Raw genomic sequence first — 23,190 nt, 5'->3', positions numbered from 1 at the left:
GAACTGAATCACTGGAGGCAATTCTAAAAAGGGAGCTAAAAGTCGGTGCCTGGATTTAGCATGCTAAGTGCTTATTCTACAGTATAATGGTACCTTGGTGTCTACAATCCATTATTATTATTTTATTTCTTATATACCGCCAAAGCCGTAGTAGTTCAAGGCGGTTCACAATAAAGAAGGGCTGGACAATCAGCGAATAGTAACAATCAGTGAATACAGATACAACAAAGAATCAGCGAATACGGTTTACAACAGAGAAGGGCGGGCAATCAGCGAATAGTTAGCGAATACAGATACAATAAATATGCGTGTGCGGGGAACGGGTAAAATTTAAGGGACAAAAGTAAGGAGGGCAGGGCGAAGGGTAGGGAAAGATAACTTGGGGAGCAGGGGAGGGAGAGAGGGCTAAGTTATAGTTTGGTTGAATAGGCTAGTTTTTAATAATTTCCTGAAGTTTAGGTAGGATGAGGAATGTGAGATAATTTAGATGACCTGCTTGGAAGGCAAGTGTTCTGTTTAGGTGACTTTTGTATTGGCAGGCCTTTAGAATACTGGGCAGGTGTAAATGCACGCACCTATATGTGTAAGGTACAGCATGCATCACTCCTGAATCTGCTGATTCTTCAAAAGTAAATGTCTAAGGAAAATAGTCCTTCAATACCGTCCTCCCAGGGAAGCTCAGACCAGTTTACATGAATTTATTCAGGTACTCAAGCGGTTTTCCCTGGCTCACAATATCTCTAATGCGGGGGTTTGAACCCACACCCTCAGGGTGCTGAGGCTGGAGCTTTTAACCACTGCACCACACACTCCCCTAGGACTGATGTGACTTTGGGGGGGGGGGGGGATCTGAAGGGTCCTCATGAAATGCATTGAGTTAGTCCAATAGAAAAGGGATCGCCTGATTGCCTTGGAAAGTGGACCAACACGGCCACCATACCATGTCACACCTGCACCGAGGCCGCTCCTGGCTCTACCCTTCTCCGCGCCAAAGCGAGGCGCCCATTCCGTCGCGCCTGACGTCATCTGGGCGCCCTGCGAGCGACGTCATCAGGGCGGGCGGGTCCGGAAGAGCTCGGAGCGCCTGCGCTGCGGCCGTCTGCTGAGGGACGCTTTGTGGAGCGCGGCGGCGACGGCCGCCGGACGGTTCCTCGTGCCCTTGGATGTGGTGAGGAGCAGCCATGAGAGCCGTCCCCACCTGGATAGACAAAGTGCACGACCGCGACAAGGTGGAGCAGTGGTAAGGAGCGGCGCGCTCTCCCTAGCAACCGCGGTTGCTAGGGCAACAGGGCCAGGCCACGCGTTGGTAGGTAGGCCTCGTTCGCCCAAAGGGTGGCGGGCGCCTGGCGCGCGCGTCCGGACAGAGCACGGGGGGGGGGGGACAGACGGGTCCTTCCGCCTTTAAACTGACAAGACCGACCTGCAGAAGAGGAAAACCCTGCTGTCATCAGTCTCCCTCCGTATTCGCGGGGGTTGGGGGTTGGGGGGGTGGCAGAGCCGGCCCGAGAATATTACACCCCCCCCAAAAAAAAAAAAAAATCTTCTGGCTGGTTCTGCCCCTTGCCCCCGCTCCCCCCCCCAAGTATGTTTGGAAAGGCTTTTGTTGGTTTGTTTGAATATAGTTCTGTCCTAATGATACTTCTGGCACTAACACTTCGATTACCAAATCGGTTCTCATGTCCTTTTTCTTGAATCCAGCTTTTCATCCGTTGAAATGAGGCTAAGCCAGATGATCACATCTTCATGCTCAACAATTCTGTTGCATGGACCAGCATTTCACATTCATGGCTGCTTCTGGGTGTGAACATACTGCAAAAGTTGAAAGTTTATTAAAAATGTGTTATCCCGCCTTTTCAAAATTACAAACAGGGTAATACAGACACATTAAGATTAATAGCTAATTAATATCCAGTAAAGACATGTGCAAAATCTTGCAAATCAAACTGACACAAATAGAAAAAGGGTAGAACTACGTACAATAAGTTGAGAAAAAAGAACAGTTAAGGAAAAACAAAAAGTAAGGGCTACTAAAAATTTAATCTGAATTGCTATAATTGCCAAGGAAGCTGGGCTACTGATCAATTAAGGTGTCCTTAAAAGCATTGTTTTTAAGCTGGTCTTGAATTTATCTAATGTGGAAATGTCTCATAAGTAAGCCCGTGCTGAATTCCAGAGCGTGACAGCTGTAACAGAGAAAATATTATTGCGTATAATATTGATAATTTTTAGTGATGGAACTGTTAGAAGATTTTGATTAGATGACCAGAGAGTACGTTGAGAAGTGAGGGGTATTAGAAGCCTATTAGTGAATTCAGGCTGCCTTGTTTGTCTAGTTTTGAAAGTTATCAGCAGTATTTTATAGGTGATATGATGCGGGGTGGGCAACCAGTGTGCTTTGATCATCAGAGGCATTACATGATCAAATTTTTTTGCGTTGAAGATAATTTTAACAGCGGTGTTGTGGATAATCTGAAGGCATCGAATTTCCTTTTTTGGAATTCCCTTAAATAGGGCATTGACATAGTCTAAGCAAGAGATTACTAAAGAATGAGTGAGAATGTTAAGCGAAGCTTGGTCTAGAAATTTTGCAAGAGAGCGAATCATGGAGACACGGTGAAAACATTTCCTTATGATTGAACTGATGTGGTCATGAAATGTAAGTTTCTCGTCTAGAATAATTCCCAAAAGCTTTATGGTTTTAACTGACAACTAGAAGAGACCTAAATTCTATAGGTGAGAGTAGCGATTGACCGTGCCTGATTGGAAAGATCATGGATTTGGACCATTGAGAGAGAGCATATTAGAGTAGAGCCAGTAGCTTATTTTTTCCAATTTTTTGTTAATAGTAAGAATGTCATCAATGTTAGTGAGATCAATTGGGTGTGTTAATTGTATATCGTCGGCGTACGCAAAGATGGAAAAGCCGACAGACTGCCCAGGGGTAATCAGAGGGGCCAAGAAGAGGAGACAGAATAGAGCCTTGAGGTATACCAAAGTTATTAGAAAATGTGTCTGTAGTGAGGTTGTTAAATGATACTTTTGATGTGCGATCTTTAAAGACCTGACCTGATATGCTGATTTCCTGGAGTCGGTTAATAAGAAGTTGATGGTCTACTCTATGGTATCAAATGCTGATGATAAATCCAGAGAAATAACTTCTGAAAACAGATACATGCATACACATAAGTGCTGAAAAATACATTAGGTGTATTGTGTAAAGGAGAAAACAGTGAAAAGTACTTGTATTGTCAGAAAGCAACTCAGGCAAATATGTTTTGAAAAGCTGAATTACTTATTCTTTATAAACTCCTGTTCCTTTCTTTCAGCATATATGATCTTGCTTTTAAGCCTGATGGAACTCAACTGATCGTAGCTGCAGGGAACAGAGTGCTGGTAGGAGCTCCTATTTTTAGGGCTATTTTCAAAGCCATTTCCATGTGAAACAAATGTGCTTTTATATAACATGTGTCCTGATTTTCAGGTAAAAGTACATGCATACAGCTTTTATACATGTATCTTTTTACCTACATCAAGAAGAGGCATTTCCAGGGGAAAGGGAAAGGTGCACATACTTTGGACTATTCAAATATTGTGACAAACCCAGCCCCCGTGCTGGTTTTGCACTAGAGAGCTGCACGGGAACAGGAACGACAGGGATCCCGCGGGTTCCCCCTTGGATCACGGGGATCCCATGGGAACACGCCCCTTCAGGTCACAGGGATCTTGTGAGGACCCCCCTTCGTGATCTCGGGGATCCCGTGGGATTGGCTTTGGTCTGGTTAAAGGCAGGCTGAAGGAAGCAGTGAGGGGAGAGGAGAGAGCCGTGGCCCAGGCAGACTCTGAGGTCTTAGACTGGCCCACTTCCAACTTTCATGCTCCAGAGGGGTTTGTGGAAATGGAAATCCAGGAAGCCAAGCAGAACTAAGTGAGTAGCTGAGAGGCAGCTGGAGTGTTTTTCCTCGCAAAGGATGCTTTGGTTTCTTGATTTTTGAGTTGGGCATTATTTCTGGCTAAGGATTTTTATAGTCTGCTAACTTTGTTTAGAGCACTTCTGGCTAAGGATTTTTATAGTCTGCTAACTTTGTTTAGAGCACTGAGCCAAAGTGAAGGTTTTGAATGCTGGCCCTTGTGGGGAGCAATCACAGATCATTGTTCAGCATTGCCACAGTAACCAGGGAGCCTTGTGCCAAGATGTTTGGTGCCTCTGAGAAGGTCAAAAGTGGTGCATTGTGCTGTGAATATCTTTTTCTGCCTCACAGAAAAGAAGTTTTGTTGCTGCAAAGCAATTGTAATTTGAAGGCTGAGCCAGAGTGGATGGTCTCAGGCAAGCAAGTGTATGTGTGTGTGGGTTTTTCCTTTTCAAAATATGTTTGGTTTTAACTCCCTGCAAGCAGGACTGAGGTCTATCTATGCCTTTATGCAAGGAACTGAATGCTGATTAATCATTATTGCAGCACTGGACTGGAGCTGGGTTTGAAGCTCATAGCATTCTCTGTACTGTTTGCCAGAAGCATGTTTTCTTTTGACTTTATTTTGAAAAACTGATTTTTGTGAAAAGCTGAATGTATTTTTTTTCTTTATGCTATACCTTTGACCATTCCTGACTGAGAAGTTGTGCCTGAGTTTTGTATTTCTGATGGTTGAAGCCAGTACTTACCTCTGCTCCCAGGCCTAGGCAGATACCTAGGGCCAAATAGAAGACCTGAAGATACCCCTGGTAGCAGGGGACACATCAGATCACAATGTTTGTCACTTTTCAACTCTGCTCAGAGGAGTGTTTGTGACAATAGTCATAGCTATTCCCAAGATGATTTTGAAAGCAAATAACCTATGTACTCCTGCTTTGAAAATTTCAGTATGTCCTCATTCACAGGCTGGTTTTCCAAGTCTTTTACATGGGTTTGTTGACTGTATGAACTTGCCCTCCTTTAGCACATTTATAGCCACTGATTTTAGAGGGAGTTTCTGGAGAGTGAGTTTAAGTTGGGAGAATACAGTAAAATCCCAGTTAACTCAACCAACCGGCACTCTCCCCTCCCCTTCACCCTGCAGATCAAGCATCCATGTCCCTTCTTCCCCCACACACTTTTGGTCCACCTCCACTTCCCCAGGTCTGGCCTCTGATGAACTACCTCACTCTGTAGTGCTGGTATCTCTTACCTAAGGGGGGGAGGGTTCATCGGAGGCCAGATCTGGACAGGGGGAGGAAGGGACATGGATGCTTGACCTGCAGAGTGAAGGGGAAGGGAGATGGATGGATACTAGACCCATAAGTGGGGTGGGAAGGAGAGAAGAGGGAGAAAAAAAAGTGACCCAGACCAGAAAGGACAGTGGGAAAGGAGGAACAAATCCTGGACCTACAAGTGGGGATGGAGGGATGTGCTGCCTGGCATTCTGCGATTCTGTGATGGGAGATTGAACATTTTCCCGTCCTGTAAATGTTTTTATGTAATTTTGTCTTTCCATCTTGTAGGATGAATTTAAAAGAAGGTTTTAATAATGATGCCGTTAGTTAATGTTTCATTATGTTTGTCTTGTTGAAACATGTTTAGCATTTGTTAATATGTATGCATGTAACTTTTTGTAAACTGCATAGTTTTTATGCCGTATATAAATTTGTAAATAAATAAAGAGAGAAAGACCAGAACCTCATTTACACCAAAAGCTGGTACAAGGGGCCACAGGAGTCAATGCAGGAAAAATAAGAGGATTAATATTCAGCTGGCAGATTAAGTTAAATTAGAGCCAGATAGTCAATGCCGTGTCTTGTCCGGACCTTTATAGAGTCTTTGGAAGATATCCACTGCTGGCTCTCGCATACATAATTGGGCAAAGGGGGTATTTTCTGCCTGGTGAGGCGTGTGGTGTAGATGCATTCATAACTTCTACCTGGCTGGCTGAGTACAATGATCCCAAGGTATTTTAAAATTGTATGACTAAAGACAGACGCCAGAGGGTGGTGGTTAATGGAAGTCGCTCGAAGGAAGGAAAGGTGACTAGTGGAGTCCCTCAGGGTTCGGTGCTGGGGCCAATCCTGTTCAATATGTATGTAAGTGACATTGCTGAAGGGTTAGAAGGAAAAGTGTGCCTTTTTGCAGATGATACCAAGATTTGTAACAGAGTAGACACCGAAGAGGGAGTGGAAAATATGAAAAAGGATCTGCAAAAGTTAGAGGAATGGTCTAATGCCTGGCAACTAAAATTCAATGCAAAGAAATGCAGAGTAATGCATTTGGGGATTAATAATAGGAAGGAACCGTATATGCTGGGAGGAGAGAAGCTGATATGCACGGACGGGGAGAGGGACCTCGGGGTGATAGTGTCCGAAGATCTAAAGGCGAAAAAACAGTGTGACAAGGCAGTGGCTGCTGCCAGAAGGATTCTGGGCTGTATAAAGAGAGGCGTAGTCAGTAGAAGAAAGAAGGTGTTGATGCCCCTGTACAGGTCATTGGTGAGGCCCCACTTGGAGTATTGTGTTCAGTTTTGGAGACCGTATCTGGCGAAAGACGTAAGAAGACTTGAGGCGGTCCAGAGGAGGGCGATAAAAATGATAGGTGGCTTGCGCCAGAAGACGTATGAGGAGAGACTGGAAGCCCTGAATATGTATACCCTAGAGGAAAGGAGAGACAGGGGAGATATGATTCAGACGTTCAAATACTTAAAGGGTATTAACGTAGAACAAAATCTTTTCCAGAGAAAGGAAAATGGTAAAACCAGAGGACATAATTTGAGGTTGAGGGGTGGTAGATTCAGGGGCAATGTTAGGAAATTCTACTTTACGGAGAGGGTGGTGGATGCCTGGAATGCGCTCCCGGGAGAGGTGGTGGAGAGTAAAACTGTGACTGAGTTCAAAGAAGCGTGGGATGAACACAGAAGATTTAGAATCAGAAAATAATATTAAAGATTGAACTAGGCCAGTTACTGGGCAGACTTGTACGGTCTGTGTCTGTGTATGGCCGTTTGGAGGAGGATGGGCAGGGGAGGGCTTCAATGGCTGGGAGGGTGTAGATGGGCTGGAGTAAGTCTTAACAGAGATTTCGGCAGTTGGAACCCAAGCACAGTACCAGGTAAAGCTTTGGATTCTCGCCCAGAAATAGCTAAGAAGAAAAAAAAAATAAATTTTTAAATTGAATCAGGTTGGGCAGACTGGATGGACCATTCGGGTCTTTATCTGCCGTCATCTACTATGTTAAAGGATGTTATAGTAGCATTATAATTTAGCAGTTATTGTGCATTAATGTGGTAAGTGTAAAGCATCTTCCCTTGGGGTCACACTTCCTGCCTCATGCCATGTCCTAAATCAGTCACATAGCCACATATTTTATAAAAGTGTATAAGTGCATTTTATGAGTTCTGCCACTGCCAGTTCTTCATCCCTGGAACACTTATTTGTCCATTGCCTAAAAATTGATGCTGTCCTAATTTTTATATGCTTATACCACCTGCCACGCTTACACAATAACCTTTGTCTGCAGGTTTATGACACATCAGATGGGACTTTAATTCAGCCATTGAAGGGACACAAGGACACTGTGTATTGTGTAGCTTATGCTAAGGATGGTAAATATATCTTTGTTTTGCCCCACTCCAAAGCACTTATTTCCTTTGTTTTTTTGCATTTAATAGTAATTATGTTCCTGTTCCAGAGATTTCATGTTTTGTGATGGAATTATGTCTTATTATGAGTAATATTTAAAGTTTTTTTTCTGCAAATAAACAAGTGTTGCCATAGTTTGAAAATGATCCTCTTAGCGTAGGTTAAAGTCTGCTGCTTGCTTTTTGTACTGCACATTAGAGAATGACACGGGGAAAAAAATCTGTCCCCGTCACCGCTCCCCCGGCCCCGGCCCACCATCCTCTGCATCGCCCCGTCAACGCCATTCCCTTCACCGCCCCGTCACCGTCATCTCTTTCACTGCCCCGTCACCGTCCCCGCAGCATCCATATAAGCCTTAGTACTGTAATATTTAGCTTATTCCATTCTTATAAATCAAAGTTCCTGCTGCTGAACTAGAGAAAGAGATGTTCAGCTGGCAGGGCTTTGTTTATAAATTTTTATCAACACAACTAATATACTACTTTATCCTAATGCAAAAAAAAAATAAATAAATAGAAATTTTTTTTCCTACCTTTGTTGTCTGGTTTCTGCTTTCCACATCTTCTCATTCAATTCCTTCCATCCACTGTGTGTCTTCTCTCTGCGTCTTCCATTTGCTGTTACTGTGCCTCTCCCTTCACCCCCTCCCACAATTGGTCTAGCACCCATCTTCTTCCCTCCGCTCCCCCATAGTCTGGCATCTGTCTTCTTCCCTTCCAGCATCTTCTCCCCACTCTGTCTTCCACATTTCCCTTCAGGATCTGTTCCTCTCCACCCTCCTTCAGTGTCTGTTCTATTCCTTTACACCACCACCCTTCCCTCCCTCCTTTACCTTTGAAAATCCAAAAATGTATGTGTTAAATCCAAACCCCTTCCCAACTCCACCCCCAAAAATGTCTCTGCTCATCATGAATATTTTTATCCATATATCCATATATTTATAGGTGATTTTGAAAAAAGCCATTTCCATACACAAACCTGCAATTTATGTGCTTTTAAAATTACCCCCCCTTCCACCCCCCCCAATGTATTTATCTTTGTTGCAAACCAAGCTAAGACTCACCAACATGACTTCAACTTAGCTTTAAATCAGCATTTTTGCCCAAATTTCTAGAGGTGAAAGACTAAGGCCCCTGTACTCCCAACAGCCCTCCATTCAGAACCTTTACTACAGGGCAGAGAATTAACCTTTCAGCAAAGAAACCACATCAGATACACTAAAGAACCACTATTTTCCACTGTGGCATTTTTCCTTCCCAAGTGAGCATGCGCCCCTTTGCCTTAACATACATTAAAAGGTGAATTATTTATAAGCAAGAAAATGAACACAGATTGCATAGATCACTACATGCACCACAGTTACGGGATTAGGATCAACTTCCAGAGAAAACAGAAAACAAAGACCTTTTAGAATGAAAAGAATCTCGAGTCATTTCAGATAACTGGAAGGACTCAACTGAGCCTCAAGCACTCCCTTGCCCTATATCTTAATGCTGCCTCACCTTAGTTTGCAGGCTTTCTTTTTCGGCGACCTGCACGCTTTCAAAGAGCCGCGCACACGTGGCTGCTCAGTGTTCAATCTTCTGCTCTGCTGCAACTTCCTGTTTCCAGTTGCGTCAGAGCAGAAGATCAAACACTGAGCAGCCGCGGGTGCGCAGCTCTTTGATAGCATGCGGATCGCCGAAAAAGAAAATATACAAACTAAGGTGAGGAGAAGGGAGAGAGCTGGCTAAACACTAGGATCGATTGGGCAGGCGGGTGGGGGCTGCGGGGACCGCACGATCCTTTTGCCTCACTGCGGAGGCAAGACCATTCACTGCTCCACGGGGCGGTGAATGGCTTTGTCCCCGTCCCCGCAGCGACTGCTAGTTTTCATTCCCCATTTCGGCGGGTTACCCACGGCTAAACGCGGCTAGCCGCAGGTCACCGCCACCGTGTCATTCTCTACTGCACATAGCTTTACCTACAGTCAAATTTGGGCAAAGTGGGCTGCCAGGGAAAGAGTGTGCAGAGATTTAATTGATATTGTCCTGATGCCCTGTATTTTCATAGGTTTAGTGGATGGAGGCCTTGTAGTCACATAGGTATAGAGCAGTGGTCTCAAATTTAAACCCTTTGCAGGGCCATATTTTGGATTTGTAGGTACTTGAAGGCCCCAGAAAAAATAGTTAATGTCTTATTAAAAAAATGACAATTTTGCATGAGGTCTTTTGGCTAAGTCTTAATAATTATATTGTCATTTAAAGCTAAAGAGACATATGATCAAGAAACTGTTTTATTTTACTTTTGTGATTATGGTAAACATACCGAGGGCTTCAAAATAGTACCTGGTGGGCTGCGAGTTTGAGACCACCTGGTATAGAGTCTGCAGAGACCAGTGGGCTCTTTTTGGAGTAATTTGAAAAGGAGCTGTCTGAAGTTGGGTGACAAAATTGTATGTACATGCTGGTATCCTGGTCCTTTATGCATGTAATGACGGCACTCTGCATACCTGCTGTTCATAAGTATATGGTTTGTTCAGTAACTGGGCATTCACATGGATAGGACACACGTTATGCGCATAACTTAGAACAGGGCTGCCCAAGTCCGGTCCTCGAGATCTACTGGCAGGCCAGGTTTTCAGGATATCCACAATGAATGAACATGCATGAGAGAGATTTGCCTGCACTGCCTTCTTGGTATGCAAATCTCTCTCATGCAAGTTCATTGTAGATATCCTGAAAACCTGGCCTGTCAGTAGATCTCGAGGACCGGACTTGGGCAGACCTGCATTAAATTGTGTTCTACATGTTTAAGTTACTTAAGAACATATTTCCCAGGCAGCTCTCGTATTTATTGTATAAAATGCTGTGGAAATGGCCTTTTAATACTATCCCTTTACGAATAAGATGGTCTTATAAGTCTGTCAGTAGAAGAGCAAATTACTAGTCAAAGAGACATTCAGATCAGATCAGTTCTGTACCCTGTGCTCATCACTTCTGTCATGTCATCATCTCCCTTTCTCCCCTTGTGGCCACGTGAACGGACTGCTGGGCATGATGACCACTGGTCTGACCCAGCAGCAGCATCTCTTATGTTCTTATATAGTCTCTGAGGACAAGCGGGTACGATTTTTCTTACATGTGGGTGACATGCATGGAACCTTGTACAGCCAGTGCCAAGGGCATCTCTAGGCAGGGCCCTTACTGGGCGCGTGTTGGCTCGCAGAACTATAGTTTTCTGTAAAGCCAACGAGTAGCTTCAAAGTCACTTATTGTGCTTTTGTCTTATTCCACATAATTCTTCCTCTTTCTGTCTGTTTTCCATCCATGTATTCAAATGATCAGTTTGTCTTAAAATAACTAATTTACACTAGTTACTGTTCTAGCTAGTACACATTTTAATTGGTTTTTGTAACAGTGTTGCATTAACAACACAAAATTTGAATTAAAATGTTTTTCCTGTGATGAATTCACAGGGAAACGTTTTGCGTCTGGATCTGCTGACAAAAGTGTTATCATTTGGACTTCCAAGCTAGAAGGCATTCTGAAATACACGTAAGCGATGATCACATTTTTTTAGAGCAGCTCCTTGTTTTCTCCTCTGGCTTCATGTTCTCTGGTTCTGGAAACTTAGAATGACGGTGTGCATTTTGTTGCCTTTTGTCCCCTTTTCCAGGCATAATGATTCAATTCAGTGTGTTGCATACAACCCTGTGACCCACCAGCTTGCATCCTGCTCCTCCAGCGATGTGGGTAGGTTCTTTTCCAGATGTTAGGATTGACACGATGAGCTGTTGGGTTTCATTCCTTTAATAATGACATATAAAATAAAGGGTAAAGCAATTTTCCTGTGCAATGATGTGTTAAGTGGCTCACCCAGAGGGAATCAAACTCACAACCTCAGGGTGCTGAGACAGCTGCTCTAACCACTAGGCCACTCCTTTACTCATAAACAGAAATAACGAGAGAGAGCCATTTCATTCCATTTTGAGAGAGGGGCTAAATGATGTAAGCCTATTTTGTATATGCTGAGTCATTCTTTCGGGGGGGGGGGATTAAATAGAGACTGATAAATTCTGAGGAAAAATATAAACTACAGTAAAAACTGAAAATGAAAGTCCTTGAAATACAGGATGTTTGAGGGAGTCGCCAGTGTCTCACTTCCGGCTCACCACATATTAGCTTTCTCACGTATCCAGGGACCCCTGAAGAAGATTTTTTGTCAAAACGCGGACCGTGTTGGGTCCTGCATCCCTAGCGGACTAGGTCCTTTAAGGCTTTTATGTTGATAATTTTAGTGTACCTTTCACTTTGACATTTTCAAATAGTCCATTAAGGAACACCGTCATTCCACAGAGTTTCTTTTGGTGCCTTTGTTAACTAGGCATATGTGCACTTTCACAAATTAAGAGCACTTTGTAAAATTAGCCTCCTTTTAACACAACGTCAAACAGCTCATATTTATACCCACAGTATTTGCAACAATTATTAAAGCAAAGCTGTGTGTCATTTTTATTGTTCCTGCATGGAAAATTGTGGTTTTCAATATGCAAAACTGCAACTGTTGTGTGTCAGTTTGTCGTAATTTCAGTCTGGAGTTTCTTAAGGGCTTCCAACTTGCCACATGTACTGTCACAACTTCTTAAAGCTGAAAGACAAATGTATGCTTTGCTGATCTGATGGGAATTTACCTGCTCTTTTTCTTTTAAGGTTTGTGGTCTCCTGAGCAGAAGTCGGTTTCCAAACATAAAACTAGCAGTAAAATCACCTGCTGTAGGTAAGTGAGGCCTGTGGGCTGGACTATCTCTCAAACCTTGGATGACTTTGCAACAGGGCTTCTGACTTGCTTAGCAAACATTTGCATGATTTATACCAGTGGTCTCAAACTCAAACCCTTTGCAGGGCCACATTTTGGATTTGTAGGTACTTGGAGGGCCGCAGAAAAAATAGTTAATGTCTTATTAAAGAAATGACAATTTTGTATGAGGTAAAGCTCTTTATAGTTCATAAATCTTTCCTTTTGGCTAAGTCTTAATAATAATATTGTAATTTATAGCTAAAGAGATATATGATGAAGATACTGTTTTATTTTACTTTTGTGATTATGATAAACATACCAAGGGCCTCAAAATAGTACCTGGCGGGCCGCTTGTGGCCCCTGGGCCGCATGTTTGAGACCACTGATTTATACCTATTTTTAACATGTATGGAAATCACAACTCCACTTCCTGTGTGTGGCATGTATAGAAGTAATGTGCCATCTGGAAGACACATGAACGTATACGTGAATAATTGTTGCAAAGGCCATTTTTTGCCCCTCAAGGGCTGCATCAGGGGCATGGAATAAAAACCAATCGATGCCGTGATTGCAAGTTGGTTCACAAATGGAGCTTCCTAGCACAGTAAGCTGCATATACTGAATCAGGATTGCGGGGAGAAGTTTCACCTCCTCGGCCTTCTGAATGTTAATTAGAGGTAACTAATGAGTTTCGTGAGTCATTTAGGTTGTTTATACTTTTGAAGGTGCCAAGAAGGATAAGATGACATCTAAAGCCACCACTTCTCATTGGCTACTTATTTTCTCAAACGTGTTCTACCCTAAAGTCTTACGAGTGCACATTTGTTGAAGAAGCTGCTGCCCCTCACTGGTCAGAGCTGCATGCAGTCTGTCCGGAAGATATTTGTAAAGCCCTGGTGCAGTCTTCTTTGTATATATTCTCTAGGCACTGTCAGCTGGATGTTTTTACCAGGGCAGCGTTGATATGTGGTATCTGAGCTGGGTTTTGGCATCCTGCCCATTTTGCTTTTTTTCTATCACATTATTTCTGGACTGATCTGGTGAGGAGGAGAAGAGACTTACCAGACCAGTCTAGAATTCCTCCCTAATCTGTAGTCATTCCATTTTCATGTAAGTGAGAATGTTTTGGGATGCTGTTCTGGTTCTCTGTGGTGGTTTTATCTAGAAACCTAAATTTTTCCCTTTGAGTAGAACTTGAGGAAGTTTGTCTCCCATTGCTTTGCTACATAAATTCTGTTCAGCTGAAGCTGCATGATGCCCTTTATAGGGCAGGGCTCACAATGATGGTCTTTGTTACGATATGCTTATTGAAAAGTCCTAGACTGGTCTGGTAGGAATGAAGAAAAGAAAATTAATAGGTAAGACCAAATTTCCCACTGTATTTTACAGCATTCCCCACCTTTATTTAAGTGAAAAATAAGTATGGTGAAAGTTTGTCCTTTTCACTTCTTCAGTCAATTAAAAATTATTCTCAAATGGACAAAAATGTTTTCTAATGCTTCTTGTATGAGCTTCCTGAAGGTGTCTGATCCATAATCTGATTACTTCTAAATAATAATTTAAAAATAGATGTTTTCTTGACAAAATTGTGCACCTGTTTAGCATTGCAAAGCTGCTTCTGCTTGAAATCTTCTCTCAACGATAGCCTATAACAAACATTTAAAAATATTATGCTACTATTTTGTATGATATGTTTGTGTATGTGTGTGCTGATTGCTGACATCTCCTTGCTCATTGCTCTCTCACTAGCTGGACAAATGACGGCCAGTATCTTGCTCTGGGGATGTTCAATGGCATAGTCAGTATAAGGAATAAAAACGGTGAAGAAAAAGTTAAAATTGAACGCCCTGGTGGAGCTTTATCTCCAGTATGGTCCATCAGCTGGAACCCATCCAAGTAAGCATTCAAGATTATGTGCCTTAATAGTTCAGTGAAATGATGTGACTCTGGGCAAGTCACTTAAACCTCCATTGCTCCAGGTACCAAATGAATACCTATATATAACATGAAAATTGCTTTGATTGTAACTACAGAAAGGCCTACATAGAGTGGTGGGCAAGGCTCTGGCCATTTATCAAATCCCATCAGTAGTTTGCTGATTGGCCCAGTGTGTAGTAAGCAGTGGTTGCAGTGTCATTTGCTTGCACTTCTGTACGTGAATGCTATATTCAAGAATGTATTCTGCAGACTTAATCAGTGCCGCTGTTTAGCAATTAACACCTGCTAATTGACGCTAATTATGTACACTACCAGGTAGGCGAATTGTACAAAGAGTTAAGCGTGAATCTAAAACAGGGTGTGGCCAGGAGTGGATCATGGGCATTCCTTGAAGTTTTGGTTCACCAAGTGATTAGGTTGGTAAGCATTGGCGCTAAGCGTAATTCTAAAAGTTAATTGTAACTTTTACAGATTTGTGCTGTGCTAGTTGGTGCTGATTTCTAGAATTGGGAGGTTAATGTGCAACATGTGGGTGGGTCTTGCATTTAACATGTGTAACTTCCAGAATATTATAAGTTGTACTCAAAAGTGCCCTATTTAGGCACTTAACATCTCCTTTTTACATGGCTTGTTTATTGGGGACTTGATATGCCACCTTTCAGAGTGAGAATCAAAATGCTTAATAAAATGAAAATAAAGGAAAACTGTAATGTACAACAGGCCACAGCAAGCTTATGGCATATTGCGAAGGGCTCTAAAGGAGGCCCTAAGTCGAATATAGGAGCAGTCAGACCTAATATCAGAAGGAAGAGAATTCCAGAAAGAGAATACAGTCTAAGGCAGTGCTTCTCAACCAGCTGTATGCGCACCCTAGGGGGTATGTGGGCTGACTCCCTGCCCGTAGAGAATGACATGGGGAAAAAATCTGTCCCCGGACCACCGCCCCGTCCCCACAGCATCCACCCTTCCCTCTCGCCACCTCACTGCTCTTCAGCACTCCTCACGCAGTCCGTGCATCTCCCTCCCTCCCCCTTACCTTCACGGTAAAAGCTGCCGGAATGTTCGTGCAGTCGCATGCATGTGTGGATGGAAGCTTCTCTGATGCAACCGGAAGCTTCCGCCCCCACACGTGCGACTGCACATATGCTCCAGCGACTTTCAACAAGTCTGAAACCTTAAAATACGCCATGAAGGTAGGAGGGAGGTAGATAGATAGATTCGAGTGGGTAGGTAGGAAGGAGAGAGGGGGCCGCGCGCGCGTTCCCTATCTTAACTGCGGGGACAAGGCCATTCACCATTCCATGGGACGGTAGATGGCCTTGTCCCCATACCTGCTGTGAGCACCTTTCCCCCTTCCACCGTTTTAGCGGGTTACCCGTGGCTACTCGCGGCTAGCTGCTGGTAACATCCACCGTGTCATTCTCTACCTGCCCGCTCCATTTAATTATCCCTTGCTGCTGCTGCAACTCTGGGAAGGGAAGGGCCAGGCACATGCAACGATTGCATGCCGCCGGCCCACAAGCCTTCCCCCTGACATCAATTCTGACATCGGAGAGAAGATCCGGCCCAGCCAATCACCAATCAGAAGGAAGTGCAACCAGAGATTCATGAAATCACCAGACAACAAAGGTAGGAAAAATGATTTTATTTTCAATTTAGTGATCAAAATGTGTCAGTTTTGAGAATTTATATCTGCTGTCTATATTTTGCACTATATTTGTCTATTTTTCTATAGTTACTGAGGTGACATTGCATATTTTAAAATCATCTGCCCTTTGGAAAAAAACCTGAATATAAATGATAATTAACATTTTCTCTGTGTACAGTGTGCTTTGTGTTTTTTTTTAATTTTATGGTTACCATTATGTATTAATAAGATTATATTGTGGGTATATGAAAAATGGATGGAAGAAATTGCATTACAATAGTATTATTATTATGGGGGTGGAGTTTGGGTCTGAGGCAGAGTTTGGGCGGGGCTACTTGATTGGTATTTAGAAACATAGAAACATAGAAACATAGAAAAAAAGCGGCAGAAAAGGGCTACAGCCCACCAAGTCTGCCCATTCCAAGTATCCCCCCCTGAATTTGTTAGGCTTAGGGGGTACTTGGCTTGAAAAGGTTGAGAAACACTGGTCTAAGGCAGTAAACTGGGTTTTGGTGGAGGATAGAGGAGAGAAGGGAAGGAGGAATCTCTAAATAAAGGATCTTATGGATTCCATAGGAAATTTAAAGCCAGTGACTCTGTTCTATAAAGGAATCTAGGCACCCAGATGCCCATATAGAATTCATGCCTTGCATTTTGGCATCCAAATTTGGGTAACCTTTAAAGAATTGTCCCATAAGTTTAACTGCAAAAGAAAAATACCTGTCTTTGCAGGAAAGCTATTCAGAGGGAAATATTGGAATAACTGCTGCCATTATCTGGATTAGGAGACATGATCTGTAGATGGCATAATCTGGATGTCCTTACAGGAAAATAATTATCTAGATAATGCTTGCACTGATTTTCGGCATTTTACAAAAAGCCCAGCAAATTTAGACAGGGTCCTCTTCTCAGACTTTCTTGCAGTGTTGTGCCAGTACAGTCTCATTATAGTGTTTCATATTCTCTCAGCATGTTTTATATTTAACGTTTCTTTTGCATTTGCTAGAGATGAGCATAATGACATCTTAGTTGTGGCAGACTGGGGTCAAAAACTATCCTTCTATCAACTCAGTGGCAAACAGGTATAGTGTGCTTCTTGTTACTGGAAAATCAACTGGAGCCCATGCATTTCATGTGGTCTGTACACGTCTCCCTCCATATCCGCGGTTTCCGTATCTGCAGATTCGCTTATTCACGATTTTTCTAAAAATTACGTCATTATTAAAGTACTTTTTCCTTTTACTGTATTGTACTGAACCAATAAAGTTTATTGCTTACCATTAACTCTGAAAATTGCTGCTTATAAACTTTCTCCCACAAATTCGCTGCTTCTATGCTTCCCAGTGTGCACTGAGAAAAACGCTGCTTCCCAGCATCCATAGAAAGAAAGGCTGCTTCCCAGCATACATGGAGAAAATCGCTGGGAATCGCTGCTTGTCTGCATGCCTGCCCAAGCCCTGAATTCCCTTAGAATCGCTGGGAATCATTGCTTGCCTGCCTGCTCCTAGCCCTCTATTCACTGGGAAATTGCTGGGAATCGCTGCTTGCTTGCTCCAAGTCCAGAAATCACAGCTTGCCTCTCCTTCAGGAACAGATCAGGTCTCCCACCATGTCTACAAAGCGCAAGAGTGGAACCGATAGTGCTCCCAAAAGAGAAAAAAAAGTGAAAACCTTACAAGAAAAGGTAGAATTACTGGATATGCTTCAGAGACTAAAGTCATCCTCCGCTGTTGCTCAACATTATGGCATAAATGAGTCAACTGTTAGGTACATAAAAAAGAATGAAAAACAAATCCGTGAAACTGTTGTGGCAGCTGCGAAGACATTACATGTTGTGCGAGATGCCAATCTCTCTCGTATGGAAGCTGCAACATTTCTGTGGGTACAGGATTGCTACAAAAAGAGAATCCCGCTAGACTCTGATGATAAGAGGAAAGGCTAAGTCTTTATATGAATACTTGAAGAACAGAGAAGGTGAAATATCGCAATACACCGACTTTCTGGCCAGTAAAGGGTGGTTTGATAAATTCTGTCACACCTATGGCCTGAGAAATGTGAGAGCAGCAGCAGCCCCTCTTATTCAATTAATCTCTACAACTTGGTCAATATCAAAAAGAATCCTTAACAGAATCCAACTAAACCTACCATCCACAAAATACCTCCACTACAAACAAATTTTCCACTCTATGTTAACTTATCTGAGTGTAAAAACCTGGAATGACCTACCAGAAACCATCAGGAAAGAAACAAACTACTCTACGTTCAGAAAAATCCTGAAGACTCACCTCTTTGACAATTAACTGTCTTCAACTCTATATAGCATCCCCTACTTCTAGGTCCCTCCTCTTTCTTCTCCATGCCCCCTTCTCCCACTACTTTCCCCTTCCTCTTTGATCTGTCACCTTGAGCCTGTATAGGTATGTGCAACTCACAAATGGAAGATTAGATTATTGTGACAGGAGGAGCAGCAGCATCTGCCAACCAAGAGGCAGCTAGAGAGTTCACTTCTACATTTAAGGCAATTATTGAAGAGAAGGGATATGAACCTGAGCAGGCATTCAATGCCGATGAAACTGCTCTCTTTTGGAAGAAAATGCCACAGAGGACTTTCATTAGCAAAGAGGATAAGTGAGCACCAGATTTCAAGGCTGCAAGGGATAGATTAACAATGCTCCTTTGTGCAAATGCAGTAGGCCATATGATAAAGCCAACCCTGATTTATAAAGCCGCAAACCCCTGAGCCTTGAAGAGAAAATATAAGTTCCAGTTGCCTGTTTACTGGATGAGCAACAAGAAGGCTTAGACAACCAGAGCTCTGTTCCTAGAGTGGTTTCATCATTGTTTTGTGCCTGAAGTAAGAAAGTACCTGGCCAATAAAGGAATTGAATTTAAGGTTCTGTTGGTATTGGACAATGCCCCTGGCCACCCAGACACACATGAGTTCCACTTTGAGGGTGTTGAGATCGTCTACTTGCCCCCCAACACAACATCTATCATCCAGCCTCTCAACCAGGGGGTAATAAGGACCTTCAAAGCACACTACACACGGTATTCATTAGAGAGGATTGTCCACAGTATGGATGAAGGCCTCAACGTTGAGAACATCATGAAAAATTGGAAGGAATTCACTATTGCGGATGCCATCAATATTATTGAAAGAGCGGTGAAAGCTGTCAAGCCAGAGACAGTGAACTTGTGCTGGAAGAATCTTTGGCCTGAATGTATAAAAAGAGATAATACTATCAATATCACAGAGCAAGGCCAAGAAATTATGGAAAACATCATTGACTTGGCAAAGCAGGTGGGTGGGGAAGGCTTTGAAGATATGGATATGGAGACTTAATAGACACCAGAGCAAATGAACTAATGGAAGATGATCTCATTGACCTGACTGCTCCTGAAGGAGAGGCAATAGCAGATGAGGAGGAGGAGGAGGAGGAGAAGGGAGGAGTTGGAGAAGACGTGCTAGAAGACAAGTTTACACTGGATAATATCCATGAGGGAGATGATGAAGCAGAAGAGCCAGAGAGAAATCGCAATGTATTTCCCAAGGATACCTAGAGTCAGTGCCTCTCCATCCACCTTTTCTACCCATGAGGAGGCATCCCTTTGTCTCTTCGTCTTCCTCCTACTGAAGACCCACTTCCAATGCATGAGGAGGCTCCTGGTGCTCACTTATCATTTTCGTCTCCTCCTCCTGCAATACTTGTTCAGGACGATGAGGATGAAGACGCTGCCTGAGTATTCCAGTATTGACCTCTCAGTACTGTATTGAATTATTTGTTTGCCCTGAGAATATGATGGACAGTACAGGTATCGTTGTTTAATAAAATTTTGAGAATTTCAATACTGTTTCAAAAAACTGCAAATAACATTAGAAAAGTTATTTGCGGTTTCAATATAAAAAACGACAGCTTTTTCTAAAAACCACAAATAATGTTAGTTATTTCCATATTTGCACCCATGTTCTGCCGGCATCCCCTGCGAATACGGAGGGAGAAGTGTATTCTAACTGCATGTGTCAGCTACTTGGGATGTTGTCACCCATTCACACCTCGCCTCCCCTGATCCTCCAAGCAGCTAGTTGATTTTAATGCGCCATTTGGGAGGGAAAAGCCCTTTCTTCTTTTCTTAGAATCCAGATGCAGTGTGAGGGGCACAAAGATTGTGTTTCTTTTTAGAACAAATTGTTCAAGATACATTTTTTTAAGCTGAGGAGGACACTCTAATTTTCAGCATATTTGGGGTAATTTTATAAACTTCTTTTCATGGGTAAACCCTGTTTTGTTCCCCAGAAAAGGACGTTAATAAAATGATATGCAAATGTAAAGTAGGCAAAGAGAATATTTGCACCTCAATTTAGACAACATGAGTGTAAGCATGTTTGGGGAAGAGTTTGGGCTGGGTTTTTCCCCATTCCATCCTTGTGAGTTTTGTTGCTATCCCCGCTCCATTCCTCTAAGCTCTGCCTTAACCACACAAGCCTCGAACACTTAGGATTTTAAAGTGTTCGAGGCTTGTGCAGATGAGGACAGAGCTTGCAAGAATGGGGCGGGGACAGGGAAAAATTTGTCCCTGTGTCATTCTCTAATATGCATGGACTTCCTGAGCTGGTACATTTACCTGCAATTGTTGTTTTATGTGGTTATTTTAATGACACTCAAATGCCCATTGCAGCTAGATCATTGAAACGGCTGAGCTGGGACATATTCAGTTCCCCCCTGTTTTACAAAAGCTTCTATCAGACATGGAGTCTTCCATAAGGATGTGCAGGAGTGCAGATGTATTTTCAGGCATTTTGCAAATATACTATATTTTTTGCACCGTAAGACGCACCCTAGATTTAGAGGAGGAAAACAAGAAAAACAACAATCTGAACCAAATTGTGTCAGCCAGATAGGATGCAGTGTAGTTGGATCGGGGTCAGCCGAAGCAGTGACCGGGGGTAGGGTGGAATAAGGGGTACTGAACTCAAAGAAGTGGGGGATCTGAGACAGAGGTGCTGAACTCTTGGGGGAGGGGGGGAGCTGAGAGAAATGCCAGATAACAGGCGAGGGATCCAGGAAGGAGGCGTTAAATGCAATTTATATGTTCAATAGAAGGTAACAGGTTAATTAGTCTCCATCGATGGTTATACACTTAGGGTCATATTCTAGAATAGGCGCTTTAAGTGCCCTGCCTCTGCCTAATTGACTATGTCATTTAAAACTGATTAAAAACTTGTAAAAAAAAAAAAAAGGCACTGTTAGCGCTTCTCCAACAGGTTGCCTAATATCACCTTACGCCTAAGTGGGTGTGGTTTGGTAAGGTTTGAGCAGGACTTAGGCGCAATTCACTAAAGAACTTAGACCAATAAAATGCTGGCCTACAATGCAGTTGTCGTCAGTTTTTTTCCTAGGCGTGGTTGGCATGTGGCTGGCATCCATTTTTGTAGACACCGGGGCTTAGTACAGCGAGTTTCCAATTTTTGCACCCCATCGTAAAGATATGGTTTTGTTAAATTTTACAAAATATTTGTTTAACTTACTTTTTTACCAAACTTTTAAATCCACCTTCATATGCATTTTTGCTTTGTCCATACCATACCGCCTTGAAATTGCTGCATCCTGGGGATCTCCACATGTAATACTAGTTTTCTGAAATTGACATTTATACTCTGTATCTGTCACTGCTGGAGATGCTTTTAAAAATGTACCTGACTAATCAAATACTCTAACTGAGTGGAGGAGTCATATTCATTTGGTTTTCATAAACTTCTTATATTTTTGCAGAGTTAACTCAAACCCAAATACAGAGTCTGATGTATTGAAGAGGTTCTTCCATTTTACATCTATATAAAAATGCTTAGTACATCTTGCCCTCTGTTTTTTATAGTAACCTTGTCTTGTTCTACTGTTTCTTTTTCTGTGGTAGATTGGGAAGGATAAAGTGTTGAATTTTGATCCTTGCTGTGTTAGCTACTTTTCCAAAGGAGAATACATTGTAATGGGAGGCTCTGATAAGCGCGTCTCTTTGTATACCAAAGACGGAGTGCGCCTCGGCACAATTGGGGAGCAGAACTCTTGGCTTTGGACCTGCAAAGTTAAACCGGACTCTAACTATGTGGTAAGCAGAAGCATAGTTAAAACAGACATCCACTATGATCACTGGTATTGCAACAGAAACGGAAAATGGGTCTTAACAATCGTTGTGCTGTTATGCTCTCTTTCTGTATTCACAAGAGATAGTTTGAGGAGTGATTGAATTCTTGTCAGTTAAAATGTAGTGCCAAAAAGTATAGAGCCATGCATGGGATGCAGAAGGATGATGGAGCTGTGCATTATGGGAGCAGCTGTTGGTCACTGACCAGGGGAAAGTTGTTTGGATGATACTGATGACCTGAAGGTAGTGAAGCAAATGTGCCAAGAGCCAGAGGGCGAAAATTCTTTAGCATTCCTCCAGACCGGCACAGAAACGGATGGTTTACGCTCCTCTGCCAGCAGGTGGAGACAGACACTAACTTTTGGCTACAGTACAAGTAGGCTGTGCACTTCCTATTACAATCAGTCTTTTTTTCAGTCTCCAGTAGGTGGAGTGGTAATTCATTTAAAATTTGATGCACAAGCTTATCAAATATTTCTAAGCAAATTACAATACTAAAATGGGGAGGGGGAAGAACTACAATAGTTATAGCGCAAGAGAACATGAGAGTTAGGACAATAGGGAGGGGGTAGATTGCTCTGAGGAAAGGGATGTCACCAGTGGTGTGCCTCAAGGTACTGTTCTTGGGCCTGTTCTTTTTATCATTTTTATAAATGATATTGCTGAAGGGTTGTCGGGTAATACCAAAATCTGCGATAGAGTAGACATACCAGATGGTGCGAATAACATGAAGAAAGACCTGGCGAAGCTTGAAAAATGGTCTGAAATTTGGCAGCTCATATTGAATGCTAAGAAATTCAAGGTCATGCATTTGGGCTGCAAAAGCCAGAGGGAATGGTACAGTTTAGGGGGTGAAGAACTTATGTGCACAACGGAGGAGCAGGACTTGGGTGTGAATGTATGTGATGATCTTAAGATGGCCAAACAGATTAAAAAGGTGACGGCGAAAGCTAGAAGGATGCTAGGTTGCATAGGGAGAGGTATTGATGCCTCTGTATAAGACTCTGGTGAGACCTCATTTAGAATATTGTGTACAATTCTGGAAGCCGCACCTTCAAAAAGATATAAAAAGGATGGAGTCGTCCAG

At 42.7% G+C, this 23,190-nt stretch overlaps 1 protein-coding gene across 1 annotated transcript; it reads left to right on the top strand.

Moving 5' to 3' along the window:
• Nucleotides 1-1,041: 1,041 nt before the first annotated feature.
• Nucleotides 1,042-22,067, top strand: LOC117352499 (intraflagellar transport protein 122 homolog; the record flags this gene model as incomplete). Its single annotated transcript, XM_033928956.1, has 9 exons — nucleotides 1,042-1,240; nucleotides 3,327-3,393; nucleotides 7,476-7,560; nucleotides 11,055-11,133; nucleotides 11,255-11,331; nucleotides 12,289-12,355; nucleotides 14,126-14,272; nucleotides 16,969-17,044; nucleotides 21,876-22,067. Coding segments are annotated over exons 1-9 (849 nt in total), but the record flags the coding sequence as incomplete, so codon positions are not given.
• Nucleotides 22,068-23,190: the final 1,123 nt, after the last annotated feature.

This window comes from Geotrypetes seraphini, unplaced genomic scaffold (genome assembly GCF_902459505.1).
Source record: "Geotrypetes seraphini unplaced genomic scaffold, aGeoSer1.1, whole genome shotgun sequence".
Lineage (NCBI taxonomy): Eukaryota > Metazoa > Chordata > Amphibia > Gymnophiona > Dermophiidae > Geotrypetes > Geotrypetes seraphini.
Note: the sequence above shows the minus strand (reverse complement) of the source record. Positions and strands in the feature narration are given on the sequence as shown.